This window comes from Sylvia atricapilla, chromosome 4, assembly GCF_009819655.1.
Source record: "Sylvia atricapilla isolate bSylAtr1 chromosome 4, bSylAtr1.pri, whole genome shotgun sequence".
Taxonomy (NCBI): Eukaryota; Metazoa; Chordata; class Aves; order Passeriformes; family Sylviidae; genus Sylvia; species Sylvia atricapilla.
In genome coordinates, this window is record NC_089143.1 from 38,719,706 (window position 1) to 38,734,944 (window position 15,239).

A 15,239-nucleotide genomic window follows, 5' to 3' on the forward strand; every position below is an offset into this window, starting at 1 on the left:
AAGTTAGTGGCACTTCACAGTAGGACTAGTAAGTCCCACTATCCATTCTCAGAATTTTAGATGTATCCTTGCCTAGAGGGGTGGATGTTTTTCCTTCTTGCAGTATGCCGTGTTTTTGTCTTAGAAGCCATAGGTGATATTAACTGAAAAGAGAATGCATTGGAAATTACGTTGCTAGGAGAATCTAAGTGCAGAGTGAATCTGTGCTGCATATTAACTTGATGTGCTAAAAGAGATTAGGAGGTCCATGCTGCTGTATGGTGGCACTGGGACAAGAAAAATTTTGATGGAGACATCAAATACCCATGAGGTGTAACATACTAAGAGAAAACCAATGGAGATAGGGGCACTCTCAGTTTGAGAAGTGGTGTTGGTGCAACAGCTTATAAGAGCAGACCTTTCAAACAAATCATTGCTTTTGGAAATAGCTATTTTATATAAACATCCTAGCTCTATGTAGTGCACAATTGAAGGTTTTGTTTAGATTTTTACAAGGATCTGTGGTTTTTCAAAGCAGAAATGTTTTGTGGTAAACAATTAATTGAAAGGTTTTTAAAGGTTTGGAATGGAATCGTTTGATATGCAAATCAACAGCAATACAGACCTGCATTCTATTCTGCATCTTGAAAGTTACCTCCTCAGTCGTTCCTGTGCAGAGCAGTTTTCTCATAATTCATTTTGTTTGCTTTTGGAAGAAGCAATCTTGAACCTGCCAAGTGCATACAGTTAAAATATTTGGGGATGTGCTGTGTGCAGGATATAATTATTTTCTCCTCCACTTTCTCCTTTTTTTTTTTTACTTACTTATTTTATTAACTTAGGAGTTTAGTTCAGTGGAAAGTGTACAGAACTTTCTTAAGAAACTTTGAGAAAGGAAGTAGCTGAGAGCTTTGCATTTTGACTATGCAAAGGAAAAATGGTAGCATTCTAAAGACACATTTTTTAGTTTGAAAAAAAAAATGTTTACAAAGGTGTGACAGAAAGGGACTGGGAGAAGTGCCTTTGGAAAATGTCCCTTCCTAACCTTCCATATTATTAGTGTGATTGCTTAGGCCTTAAGGCAATACTTTTAAATTCCTTTCATTCTTTTTTATTCCAGCTTTTAATTTCAAAACAACTTTGTGGGAAAGAGTTGCTCATACTTACATTAAACGACCTTATATTTATTTCTGAACATCAGACAAGAAAAAAAAAAAAAAAAAGCCAAAATGTTTTCTTTTAAAAGCTGTTAAGACAGAAGAAGCAAAAAGGGTTTAATAAAATGGCTACTTTAAGCAGGCCATTGAGAATTTACCTCAAAAGAACACATAAGAATTGCTTACATGAATAAAGGAGCTACCTATCTGCTGTAAAATATAGGTTTCTCTGAGTCTGTGCTGTGAAATTCTTCTGCAAGTTACCAAGAGCAAAGTTAACTGGCAAAATCCTCAAACGAGTCAAGTAAAAGGCTCTAGGAGCGATTGGTGTGTCAACCTGCCTTAGATGGCTGAAACCTTGAAAATCAGTCAAGTATACTAAAGAATTTTTAACTTCAGTTGAATTAGGCAACAGTAAAAATGTAATAGTGTCATTTATCAAGATTCTAAAATTGTTGCTGATTGCCATTATTTGGCTTTTCCAGAAGTATAATAAATACATTGGCTTGATTATAATTTTTATTGTCACGCTAGTATTTTTCCTAAAGTAATCTTTCTTCAAAATGATGATTGTTATATGGATTAAGTTACACACAGTTGGGTTTCAAACCTGATCTCTTTGATCAGGGTAACCTGGCTGGCTAGTTTCCTCTTCAAGCTGAACTTGTGCTTTTATTATAATCAAAAGCTGTGTAGTGAGTAACTATCTTTGAATACAGCATTTCAAAACAACTACAAATTTGCACTGTTTTAAGTCAAATGTTTGGTTATTTGCTTTATGTGTGAGGAGAAAAATGAGATTTAGTACAACTGTATCACAGGAAACCAGTGGAAATGAATATACTTACTGACATTAACATTTCTCACTTCTTCAATCTAATGAACTATTATATAAATAAACCCAAACTCTGGTTTACGGTATTCAGTAGAGCAATAGCAATTTATATCAGATGTTACCAAAGGTTTGTTTTTATGGTTATTACAATATACTGGCAACTTAATACAGCCTCCTGACATAAAAGTATCTTACCTTTTTGTCATCCAGATAGCAGGAACCTCAGAGATACTTTTTCTAAAAAAACTTCATTTGTTTTGATGACCTCTCCAGGCTTCTGAGATAGTTCTGATGGCAGAAGTACGTAAAGGTGATTACGCTAACAAGTTAGTGTTGGGTACAGATGAATAACACTCAAGTTAGCCTTTCTTTGCACACATCTGTCCTTGTTTGAATTGTTCCTTAGATGAGAAAAGTAAATGCAAGGAGCCAGCTTTGAAAATTCTTCTTGGATTGTAGAAACACAGTGTTCTTGGGCTTAAAAAAACCCAGGGAGATTTAGTCTCAAATGTTACTGTCTCTAGGTTGGTCTATCCTGCAAAACTGAGTATTTAATTTTTTTCAGGCCAAAGCCATATACCTGTATCTTAACATAGAGAACATGTTTCCTTCCTTTAGAAGGAAATCCTACTTAAGAAAACACATCTTTTAATATAAGCAGTTTAGAAAGGTCTTTGGTAAAGTACTTTCATATGCTTTATGTCTTAAAATACATGAAAAGCTTCATGCAAGCAGAGAAGGAACAAAGGAGGCTGAAACAAAGAAAATTGAATTACACAGATCAGGTGGCTATAAATTAAGTCTTGAAACTACTTATTGGAGCCAGTGAGATGAAAGAGACATAAGAATACACATGCAAAAGGGGATGTTCTTGCATGCAGGACTGGACACCTTAGTAAAGCACAAGAAGGCAAGAAAGCAAAAATACACTTTAAAAAAAGTAATAGGAAGCATCCACTTGGAAGATTTGAATCAAGAAAGCAATAATATGAAATAGAATTGACCAGAAGATTAAAAGAAGCAATATTGTCCTTCAGAAGGTTTGAATGACTAGGAGGCTGAAGAGGAAATCTCAGGTTTACCTGAGAATGTACACAATACTGGAGAATGTACACATTAAGAACTCAACCCAAATCTGCCTTGCAAACAAGTTTTGACTGCAAACATTTGCATTATGTTTTCCTTATGTAAAAACACCTTTCACTGGCAATCAAGTATGTCTTACAATACTGGTTCTTTGGAGGAAAAAAAAAAAAAAAGAAAAAAAAAAAAGAGAGTTGACTGAAGAAAGTACCTCTGTATCACTAAACTTACTGTACTTCCAATTGCTGTGGAATTTGAGATTTTTTTGTGATAGTTCCTCATCTTGTTGTGGTCATTAATGTGACTCTTTGTTTGATTTAGAAGCTGCATGGTGATGCCTTGGGAAGGCTGACCTGAAACAGACTGAACAGAGACAAAGAATAAAGTAGATATTTATTGAAAGGCCTTTAAGGGTACACCTTGGGCAGAATAAGAGCCTGACCAGGGCTACCCAGGGTGGACTTAAAATGGTCACAAAATGGGTGACCGGTCATGAGGTCCTACGTTTTTATAAGTTTTGGTCTATTTGCATATTAGAGTTTAATTGTCCAGTTGCAGCTTCAGGTAGTGGGGTCTCATCCTTCTCATTCCTCCCTTCAGTCCACCACTGTTTACGCTTTGGGGTAAAGTTGTCCTTGGTCTTCAGCAGGAAAAGGATTTGTTTCATCTGCCTACTCTGTGAAGAGAGATTACTAACACTTAATATGAGGCTCAGAACTACACCCCTAGGCAGCACAGAATCTGAAAAACATGAAAGCTAAAACTTAAGGCATCATTTCTCCATTTTGTTTAAGAAAACGAAAACATAGGTGAAGAAAAATCAATTTTCTGTCTTTCCTTTTAAGAAAATTGCAAACAATGGATGTTTAAGATCCTCTTGTGACATGAATCAATTTCCAGTTTTCAGATTTCTGTGAAGAAAGGTGGGCCTAAAAAACTGCTGCTGAGGTATCTGAGCAGGCTGGATTTGTCTGGAAGCTTTGTTTGTCCATGTAGCCAGTTTCAGAAAAGTGTTTTTGTCTGTCTTACTACCACCATAAGCAGTACTTTTATAAAAGGTACTACTTCCTGGCCTCTTGAAAACACTCAGTGTCTAAGAAGCTCAGACAGGTGAAACCAGTGTAATTGTTCTGGATGTAAGTTCTAGTGGCTCACAGAGGAGCCCAGGCCACTTCCCAATCTTGCAGCCAGAGAACAGGGAATGCCTTGGCTGCTTGGAAGAGTGACAACTAGCAGCCCGGTGTCTGGGAGACTTTGAAAGAAACAGAGACACAGCTGATCCAGTATCTCTTCCATTTGTTTCCTTGAGAGAGAGTTTACTATTTTTTGCTACTTTAGCTTATGTTGGTTCTTCAAGTGCAGTAAGTACAGAATGTGCACTGTTTTCTGCCGCTGTAAGCATATTTACATTTGGGCTTCTGCCACCGAAACTCCTTTTTAAAGGAAATCAGATCTCGTGTTTCTCTGCAGGCGTAAGTTTCTCTTGGCATAAGCTTATGAAAAATACATACAGTTGCATATTGCCCATTAAAAGACCAAAAAGTAAAGTTCAAAATAAGGTGACTGAAAACAAAAGTATAAGTCCAAAGAGCAAAATTGTGCATTCTGTAGGTTTCTAAGACAAAATATCTGGGTTAGGAAAAGAATACTGAGGAATCTGAGCCTCCTATATATGAATGCATATGCATTTTTTCATATTCTTTTTAAGCCATTTGTTTTGATGCCATCATACATTATTTTCTTTAAAGGTGTCTGGCATGTGAAATATATGTATATCCATGCCTTAGCTAAAAATTAATTTAAACAGCTTGTCTATCAGCAGTAGTATTAGAAGTTCAGATGTTTTTGCATAAGGACTAAAGAAATAATTCCAAGAACCTGTTGTGTGGAGTCTTTCGGAATTTCATATTTTCATTTCCTAAAATAGTTTTTGTCTTGGTTTTGTTGTTATTGTTGTTGTTTTTGTTGTTGCTTACTCAAAGAGCTGGCAGGGTAAGTGGCAGCTGTAAACTTATGGGTAGGCTGCAAAGTTTTTCTTCCAGAGCGTTTCTTTGATGTTTAGCCAAGTGAGAGACATGGAGCGAAATGTAAACTCTGGCGCGGCATATCCTCATGGCCATCTCTGCTGGTGAGCAGCCAGAGGGGCAGAAGGGGGGCTGCAGCTGCCCAAGGGGTTGGAAGGCGCCGGCCATGGGCCACGGCTTCAGGTTGCTCAGAGGAGGAATGTGAAGATGGTGCTTGAGGGCTCTGGATCCTGTACCCCTGAAAGCAGCCCTGCCCATTGCATCCTCTCTTTCTCACTTCATCCTCCCCCTGGGACAGAAGGAAAAGTCATCCACTTCTCTCAGTCATTTAACTACTTCTCTTTAATCCCTGGCAGTACAACTGTGTGAACTGTGTGTTGTTGAACTTTGTTTTATTTGGAATTATGGACTGGAACCATTTCTATTTAGCATGGGAAACAAGCTTTGCAAAAAGTCAACCTTTACACTGAGAAAGGAACTTCCTATAAAACATAAACAGATGTTTGTACTTTTGTATGCAGATCTGTTTGTGGGAGCCTTAGTGATAAACTGCATAAATGCAATATTGTATTCCTAGTTTGGTCTGTTTTTAAAGAGATTTTTTTCAAACTGTATTTTATACCCAAAGCTGATCTAGAAACTATTTTTCAGTGTGAGGACATAGAAAGCTTTCTCCCAGGCCAATGAGGTGATTCCTGGGAGAAGTCAAACTACTACCTCCTGTGAAAGAGAGATTTCTATGTCCTATAGTAGCCATAATTACTGGGGGCTCACTTTCTCTCCAGTAATTCTTGGCTCCTAATCCTTCTGTTTGCTTGTTTGTTATTCTGATGGAAAGGGATAAGCAAGCAGTGTTTCCTCTCTTGTTTAGAGGTGTGTTTCTATATATATTCCCTATATATTTCTATATATATACATATATATATGATTTTTAAATTCTTCTATTCTGACCATTAATTTTGCCCTCAATCAGCTGAGGCTCACAAAATCTCTAGTTGGTGTCTTTTTCTGTATCCAGGTTTGTACAGAGTGTGTCGTCATTGTACACTCATGCAATTAAGTGTGATCATGAAGAACAATAGTATTTGCTTCTGTCTGGAGATCACCGATTGTGAACAATTGCTTGGATCTTGCTAATATCCTATTTTTCATGCTGAAAACAATAGAATTAACTTTGATTTTTCCTGTATTCATATATAAATCATACTCCTCTGTACCTATGTATATAGACATGGTTGTCCTTTGACTATTTGGGATAGAAAAAAAAGTTACTAGAGAAGTTAATTTTTGGAATTTTATTTATACAATTGAGACATTAAATGTATATTAATTTACTTGAACAAAAATTAAAGCTGTTCAATCAAATTGGATTATATTGAAAGATTTTATTTTTTTAATGTGAAGTACATTATCTTCTGTGAAGTACAATGTCTTCTGTGAAGTACAATGTCTAATGTGAAGTACATTGTCTTCTGCCCAATGGACAGACCCAAAGTGATAATTCCTTCTGAGAATTTCCTTACATTATGTGTGACTTCTTGAGATAGTGCAAGTGCAACTCCCATTTACAATCTGAGCTGGTGGAGGACTTGAGAGGAGAGACATACCATAGGGTTGATGTGGCAGATAATAATGGCAACCTTGAATTTAATTAAATTTTGCCTTTTCCATATAGGCTTACATCAAAAATGTGAAATACTGTGCTCTGTGTGACTATAAAGGCTGCCTCTGCTTTGGAAAGGCTCTATTAGTAATACAAGTTACTGCTGTTTGCATCCTAAAGAGGGTAAGCACCCCTCCAGGCATTTAAATTTGGAGAAAAGAGAGTTTTGAAGGCAGTAGCCCTAACACTATAGTTGTAGAGTTTTATGGCTTTTTCTTGCAATTTGGAGATACAGGCTGAGCAATTATAAAATAATACCTGCAATTTATATAAGGGAGGATGACAGTGTTAAATTTCAATCCTTCTGATACACATTCAAGAGCAGCACCAATGATCTCTAGTTTTCAGATATTATGGAGGAATCAAGTGAAGGAAACCCAACGATGCACACCTTCAACAGATCTTTTCCAGTAATTCTTATTAGCTGTGGTTTGAAATAAATAATTGCATTAAGAGAGTTGCTCGAGAATGAAATTTTTCATTTTTAATAAACTGAGATTTGTTTTTCAAGCTGGAAGACACGTCTGTTATGTCCTTATTATTTTCTGCCCATGAAGTTAATAAGGTGAGGAAGATAATAAGAAAGTAATGCAGGAAAACTGCCTTAAAGGTCTTGGAGCAATTTTTTTATTCCAGTGTTGTATTTTCTTGCAGCATTTTTCTGCCAGTGGTCTCTCAGGTGGTCAGATTGCTTTCCAGTTTGCTTGCTTTGTGTTTTTTTAATGTTTAATCTTAGTGAATTAGTACATGAGGGTTAAAGTATTATGCTTTCCTGCCTTTCCTGTGTCTAGCAACTTTGTATGATTAAAAATCATAATGAAATCCTAAAGGATCTTGAGACTGTAGAGAACTGAAACTCTTCTTACTTTTGTGGGTAAAATCAATAGAATCATTGCAATAAAATATGTGTATAATTTTACTTTGCAATTTCGTACTATGCAGTTTCATTCATACTCTCCAAAAATATAACATAAATTCTATGTAGTCATGCTCATCTAATTCTAATGACTTATTATTTTTTTCTTTTTCTTTAGGGTGTACCTCAGTTACCATGTGCCAAAGCATTGTATAACTACGAGGGAAAAGAACCTGGAGATCTGAAATTCAGTAAAGGAGACATCATCATTTTACGTCGACAGGTGGATGAAAATTGGTATCATGGGGAAGTCAATGGCATCCATGGCTTTTTTCCTACCAATTTTGTTCAGATTATTAAACCTTTACCTCAACCTCCGCCTCAGTGCAAAGCACTTTATGATTTTGAAGTAAAAGACAAGGAAGCAGATAAAGACTGTTTACCATTTGCAAAGGTAAATAGAGAATACAATTCCTACTTTTTTCTAATACTTTCATTCCCTTGGATAAGAAATTATACAACTCTTTTGTAGTCTTAGCTGCATTTCTTACTGGAGTTGCACACATATGAAAAGGACAAGTAATTCTTCAAGTATTTCTCCTATATTGATTAGTTCTCCCTTCTCTTTCTAAATTACATATAATTTTTCTGGTATTTTATTTCTGAGAATTCATTTTTTCATAACTGCTGTAGTGATGTTCCTAATTTATGAGAAATAACCTATGTTATGAACTTAAAACATTCCTTCTTCTAAAGAAACACTCAAATTGCAGATGTGAGTGAAGTGATATCACTAGCAATGTTCTTAAGTACTTAAGTAGAAAAATAACATCTAAGGAAGGTCAGGTAATGAGTCAGTTGAGAAGGAAAATGGTTGTGGTTCTGTTGATTAATGCCAAGGAATTAAAGAGGGGCTGATGAGTAACGTGGACTGAAGATGACAGGAAGACTGGCACTAAGGACAAAGTCAGATCACTGAGATGTGGGCAGTTAGTTGAACTCTGACAAAATACGAAAAAGAACAGCTTGAACTGTAAGAGCAGCATATTGCTCTTATAGAGTGCCTTCTCTGTGGTTCTTGTCCATGTCCTGCCTTCCCTGATTACTCCTGCGTTATGGAGGAAAATTAAATGAGAAGTTAAATTAGAGCTGGGAGACATAATCACTGCATGTTCACACAGGATGATGTTCTGACTGTAATTCGCCGTGTGGATGAAAACTGGGCAGAAGGAATGCTGGCTGACAAGATAGGAATATTTCCAATTTCATATGTTGAGGTGAGTAAAGTACTGAGTATTGGGTCCTCAGTGAGGCTGTGCCCACTGTATGTTTAATTTTCTGAAAGGAAAAATAATCAGTACTGGTGATGATTCTAAAATTACCTGAGATATAAATAATCTTAGACCTAAAATGCTCTTTGGGAAAAATAATGGCCTCAGCAGTTGAACCAGTGATTTTCACTTAGCTATTTGATACCTATTTTTATTGAATGGAGTTGAAATTAGTGTAATTGGAGGCAGTCACTATGTTTTCTTGTTAATACTGGAGTCATGCGATCAATCCAAACCACACTTAGCCACAAAATGAAAGCAGTCAGCAAGTCAGAGAAATAGTTAGTGTTGCACTGTCCCTAATATCACCTCTCGAAACTGACCTAGCACAGGTAGGACATCAAAGGATATAGATATAGGTTGTTGTTAAGCAAGTAAAGGGTCAGCTTTACCAAATATAAAATCTTCTATGTCTTCCTGCATTTCTCATATGTGTTACAACAATTTACAGTAAGAGGTAGCAGTTGAGAAAATTTCCCCAACTTCTTAAATTTTGTGAGTTGAAAGCTGTATCTTTTATATAGAAAGACACCACTGATTAGGAACAGTGTGTACAGCCACAATGATTCTGTAAATTTGCATTACAGAAAGATACAAAGGTTTGGAATAGTGCTTGTCCTTTTCTGGCAGGTATGCTGTGAATACTTGGTAAGGTACTTCCCTGTACTGACAATATTTTATTTCAATAAATTAGACAGAATTATGAAAGGAAAAAGTATTTTCACATTATCTCTGGGATGAGAAATATGTACTTCAGGTCACAGAAGAAATGTGTAACCATACTAAGAATCAAGTCAGGTTTTATTAACTGAATTTCTGAATCCTATGATGCGACAGGAACTTCAAAAAATCTTACTGCTTTTAACCAAAATAGAATTTATTATTTTTAAAAGGGAAAATGTATATTTTTATAGCTTGATGTAAGGATCGGTATACCTGGGGATAGAAAATTTCACATGACTGTAAAAACAAGAAGACCAAAAAAGTTTCAACTTGCTTAGTGCAATTTTGGTTTCAGTTTAAGAAGTTCTTAAAAGCCAATTTAACAATTTCTTGCCCTTGGGTATTCTTTCCTAGCTTCTTGCAATTAGCTGCCCCTTCAATTCAGCCAGTAAAGCTTTTTTGTAGTGTTTTTTCAAACTAAATTACTTAGCCTTGTTAAAAAAAGCCCTTTCCTTGGGCTGCCACTTGAGCTATTTAGCTAGCAACTACGTTCCTATCTCTGCAAAAGTTGCAAAAAGGAGATACGGCCTTGAAAAATATTGTGTAAAAATGAAAGTCACAAAATGTATTTCTGTTAATGTTTTTAGACTGATTCCATCAACTAAGAAAATGTATTTTCAATTAACCATTTTAGAATAGGCATCAACATGTAAGTAAGTACACATTCTCAAATCCCCACTAAAGTGTGGAATGGAAAGTCTAGAATGAAAAATTATGCCCTAAGAGTTACTTCAAGTCAGATAGGTGGGTTTTTTCAGTATATACTAAGCTGAAATGCACACTGTGGTGGAGGGCAGTGAGATGTGCAGTAAAGTATATCAGTTTGAATTTTGAAATGCCTGGTTTCTGAGAGTATATAACTATTGTTCTGGAAAATATACAGGCAACTGAGAGAAACAAGTATAGCAAACCATTCTACCTATTTTATGAAAGACAATGAAGATGAGATGTAATTAATACTTTTGAAAGATTTTTACATGGTAGTTTTCACTGCATTTTCCAATCCTGTAATCAATGCCTATTTTTAGGGAATTCCATTATGCTATAATGACAGACATACCTTTTATCTTGTGTATGTTTGTCCACATCCTTTTGTTTAAAAATGTGAGTTAGTAGCTCCTTTACTAGAGATTTTCTGAAGTCATTAACTATAAAATGGGCATAGTCTGTGATGTTTATTCTGTAGTATAGGTGTAATAATTGTGATATTTCTTGTACAGTGATGAGAAAATTTTAGGTAATGTTGAAGTCCATGAAAATCTCTGATCGTATTTGAGGACAAAATTTGCCCTTTTATGATTCAATGTTCACTACACTTATGTTTTCTTTTCTAACTTTCACTTATTAAATTTGTAGTAATAATGAAAGTAAGACAACACATTTTGAGAGAAATTTTAAGAGTGATTCTGTTCAGTCAGTTAACACTTATAGTTATCTCTGTTCCAAAAAGGAAGATTATGCATAACTAAATAGATATTACTAGGATTTTTCTGCATTGATTGCAGTTCTGGGTACAATAAACATTTTTTAGATCTCAAATTGGATGTTTTCACCTAGTTTAACACTTTATAAACAAATATAAATGTCCAGAATAGAAGAAAAATCAGGAAGAATCACTGGAGAATGCATGCAGGTTGTTAATTCCTCCTATCAAGGAAGAGAAGTAAACTGCACTCTGCAAAACATCCTGCAGCTATTGCTGTCCTCAGGTTATTTCAAAGAGGAGGCCAGTAATCAGTTCTCTTCCATCTTCAGATTCATGCAACTGTCGTTTGCTTGTTTCTCTGCATAAAAAAGCACAGTAGGCTGCTTATATTTGAATCAGTCTTTAACTGATCCCGTGGGCAAGCCTTAACTTTTCCATAATAGGTTGTTCACTGTATAGAGTAATCGGATTCTGCAAGCATTGATAGCTTTTGGAGGTAAAGAAATATAATTAGGTGTAACAGGTACCTTGGAGTGCTGTTAGCAAAGTGGCCTTCGGTTTTGCTTTTCATTCCTCTGTGATCCCTTAACTTCTTTGATTAAGTAGTTCTTTGCAAATAAGAATATAGATTGCATAAGAATGGAAACAGTTACAGCCATTGTATCAACAGTATGGAATACCCAGATTCTCTGGAAGGAGGTGAAGAATTTCAATCTGAGTCGAAAAAAAAAAAAAAGATACAATTATTAGATTAAAAGCCTGCATGTTTGTTGTGATGACAGGTAAGACCTTGACAAGCTGAACAGCAGAGTAGGCTTTTTTGGTCCTATTTCCTACTGGTTTCTACTATCCTTCAGCCTCTTATCAGTGTTTTGTAATGAAATAATGTTTTCACTGGTCTGTTTAAAGTATGTTTGATCTAAATTTAGAATTCAACGATCATCTGAATAATGGGCTTCATTGGAAAAAACTGTTTGTCTTCTGTTATATGCAAGTAATACAGCATTATTTTGATCCATATGATCCATTTTGAGTAGCAGCAAGAAGGAAAATCTAGCATCCATCTTTTTCATAGGATTGTTTACTGATTTGACATTGTCTTCTCCTATCCTTCCTTCTTAAGGGAAACATGGAAAGGGACTTTTTACAAGAGTATGTAGTGACAGGAAAAGGGAGAGTGGGCTCAGACTGGAAGAAGATAGGTTATGATTTGATATTAGGAAGAAATTCTTTACTGTGAGGATTGTGAGGCACTGGAACAGGGTGCCCAGGGAGGTTGTGGATGCCCCATCTCTGGAGGTGTTCAAGGCCAGGTTGGATGGGGCACTGAGCAACCTGGTCTAGTGGTAGGCATCCCTGCCCGTGGCAGACGGGTCGGAGCTTGATGATCTTGAAGGTCCCTTCCAACCCAAATGATTCTGTGATTCCAGTTCTTTTCAGCTGCATTCTAAAGGACCAACATAAGAACATAAGGAAAAAATTGTATATTCTCAGCTTCATATCCTGTTTCAAATCCCCCATTATGCCCCTCCTCCACATTCCATGTAGTTCTTCCTCTTCTGTTGAAGGTTTTGATGTCAACTCATTCTTCCAGTGGTTCTGGTTTTCAGCTTTCTCTTTTTTTCTGAATACGCACGAGATTTTCTTCCAGATGACATCTTTCAAATATCACTTGCCAACTTCTTCTATTAAAAAAAAAAACCAGCCTTTGTTCTTTTACACTACCTTCTATATCTATATCTGTAGATATCTACTTGTGTTCATAACACAAGCTGGTCATTTGTTAGAGCTGATTTAAATCAGTGTTGTTGCTATCATGATTAATGGTTTGTTGTTTGTCTAGTAAAGTTTTGATGGGGTAAAATACTACTTTAAAACTCTTCATGAGTATAGTACATATCTCAAGACTTGCAGGAAAATGGTAAAATAAATAGAAAAAATAATTTGCTGAAGAATAGAAATAGTAATTCCACAGTGACTAATTTCATTCTTTCATCCTGATGTTCTTCAGGAAAGGTCTTTTCTTTCTTCATTTTCACCTATGCTTTTCAAGTAACAGTATTCATATTTAGTGGTACATATTCAAAAATCTGGTGCTGGTGTTATTTCAGCTCATGATTACATGAGAGTTCTGACATTATTATTTCTAATAGTGCTAAGATTTTCTGAAAATAAAGGGTTTTTGAAAAATGTGAAGGTTTGTTGGTTTCCTCTCTTCCTCCCCATTATATAGCTTACATTTCATTGTAAGAAGAAAATGTGTGCGATTCCTCAGTTCTTCATTGGAAAGGAAGGATTTGCTTGCATTTAATGTAGTATTGTTACAAATTAGCAGATAGAAAATCCCATTGTGAACAAAAATTCTTTAGCTAAGCTTAAAAAAGAAAAAATGGCACAGAGATGGTGCCTCTACATTAGAAAGTTCAGAAGCTGAGAAGGTATTTCCACAAAATTATGCCATCTTATGCCTGTATAGGTTCCTGTTGCCAGGTAGTATACTAATATAGCTGGATATTTAGTCTATCCTATTGTGTTCTTAAACCTACATTTAGGAGGCCTGTGTTTTCCCTGCTGGTAGTGCTAAAGATGTGCACAAGTACCAAGGGATACTAAGAAGAATATCTCCAAGAGCCCACATGCAAATGTGTGGGATTACATTTGCTATACACAAAACAAAAAAAAATGGCTGAAAATGACATAAACATCCAAGAAGTTTTGTGACACAGATTTTTTCTGTTATAAGGTCGAAGGGGACCACTGTGTTTTAGTCTGACTTCTAGATGACACAGGCAGTGGTTATTGCTGAATTAATCCATGTCTGGACTGTGGCATTATGTCCTTTGTTGATTGACATTTTACCTCAGATGGGTAGTCCAGTCCAGCCCAACAGTAAGTGTGTTGAGTTTGTAGTGAATGTTTTGTCACTCTCTACTGACTGATTTGTAGAGTAGGTTGGTAGGCTGCAGTTTTAAGTTGCATGGTTGAAATGATCTTATGAATAAAAGGAAAAGAGATGTTTTGTTATGTTCGGATGACTTTTATAAATAAAAAAATACTAACATGTTACCGGTTTTTGTAGTTCAACACAGCAGCCAAACAGTTGATAGAATTGGACAAGCCCTCAGTTTCTGCTGTTGACTCTGGAGAAGGTACCTCTGGGGCAGCCCACAACAATTCAACCCAAAAGCACACCGATGCTAAGAAAAACACCAAAAAACGACACTCTTTTACCTCCCTCACCATGTCCAACAAGGCTTCACAGTCTTCTCAGAATCGCCACTCCATGGAAATCAGTCCTCCTGTCCTCATCAGCTCCAGCAACCCAACAGCAGCAGCCCGCATAAGTGAGCTGACGGGACTGTCCTGTAGTGCCCCCTCTCAGGTAATTCACAGGAAATCAGCTATAACTGTAAAGGCTTCTCATCTTGTCAGATTACTTATTTCAAGTTATTAATTATGTCTAATTAATATTAAATATACACTTTCAAAAAACTTATCTTCCAACATGAGACCATTTAAGGAGAATATTTTCTAACACTTCTTTTATAATGATAGCAAGTAGTTTTGGTCTTGCAGGCTAGTTTTTTTCCCACAGTTGTTATATTCTTAAGTGCCACAAAGATTTTTATTAGCTGTGGAAACTAGAAATTGGAGTGATTTAATTTCTTGATTTCTTTTTTCTAAATTGATTATAATAATGAATATTAATAAAATGCATGCTATAAAAGTAAAATATTCAAGTTGAATATTATATAAATTCTAGAAATGTAGCATATTTATCTGGTTGTGGTAAGTAGAAATACTTATCTGACTTTATTTCTTTGTTCAGTGGCGTGTGAAAAATTGGCTTTTTCATATAGTGATTACACTTTGGGAAAAGAGAGAGCAATGGAGCCCAAGAGCTATTGGTGATGTTTTACCTGAGCTCCTAAATATGCTTTATTTACACACCTTTGGGATCTGACAGCCTTTTATGGAGGAAAAAGAAAACTGACAGTGGTTAAAAGTGTGTTTCATGTAGCTGGTTCAATGTATCTCCAAAGACCGAGACATATCAGTGTGGAAAACAAAAGAGAGCAGTGTGATCCAACACTGTGTGAATATCTAACTAAAAATTGGGTCTAGTTTAAGGTTACAAGGAGTAGAATACAGGTGATTTTAA

The 15,239-nt window shown here is 35.9% G+C and overlaps 1 protein-coding gene across 2 annotated transcripts in view; it reads left to right on the forward strand.

Moving 5' to 3' along the window:
• The window catches only part of SH3RF1 (SH3 domain containing ring finger 1), an 83,776-nt gene that overhangs the window by 44,079 nt on the left and 24,458 nt on the right, over positions 1-15,239 (forward strand). For both annotated transcript variants that reach the window (XM_066317614.1, XM_066317615.1), the window contains exons 3-5: positions 7,776-8,051; positions 8,779-8,874; positions 14,157-14,459. In XM_066317614.1, the coding sequence (XP_066173711.1) occupies positions 7,776-8,051; positions 8,779-8,874; positions 14,157-14,459 (675 nt within the window). The remainder of the gene's footprint in view (positions 1-7,775; positions 8,052-8,778; positions 8,875-14,156; positions 14,460-15,239) is intronic.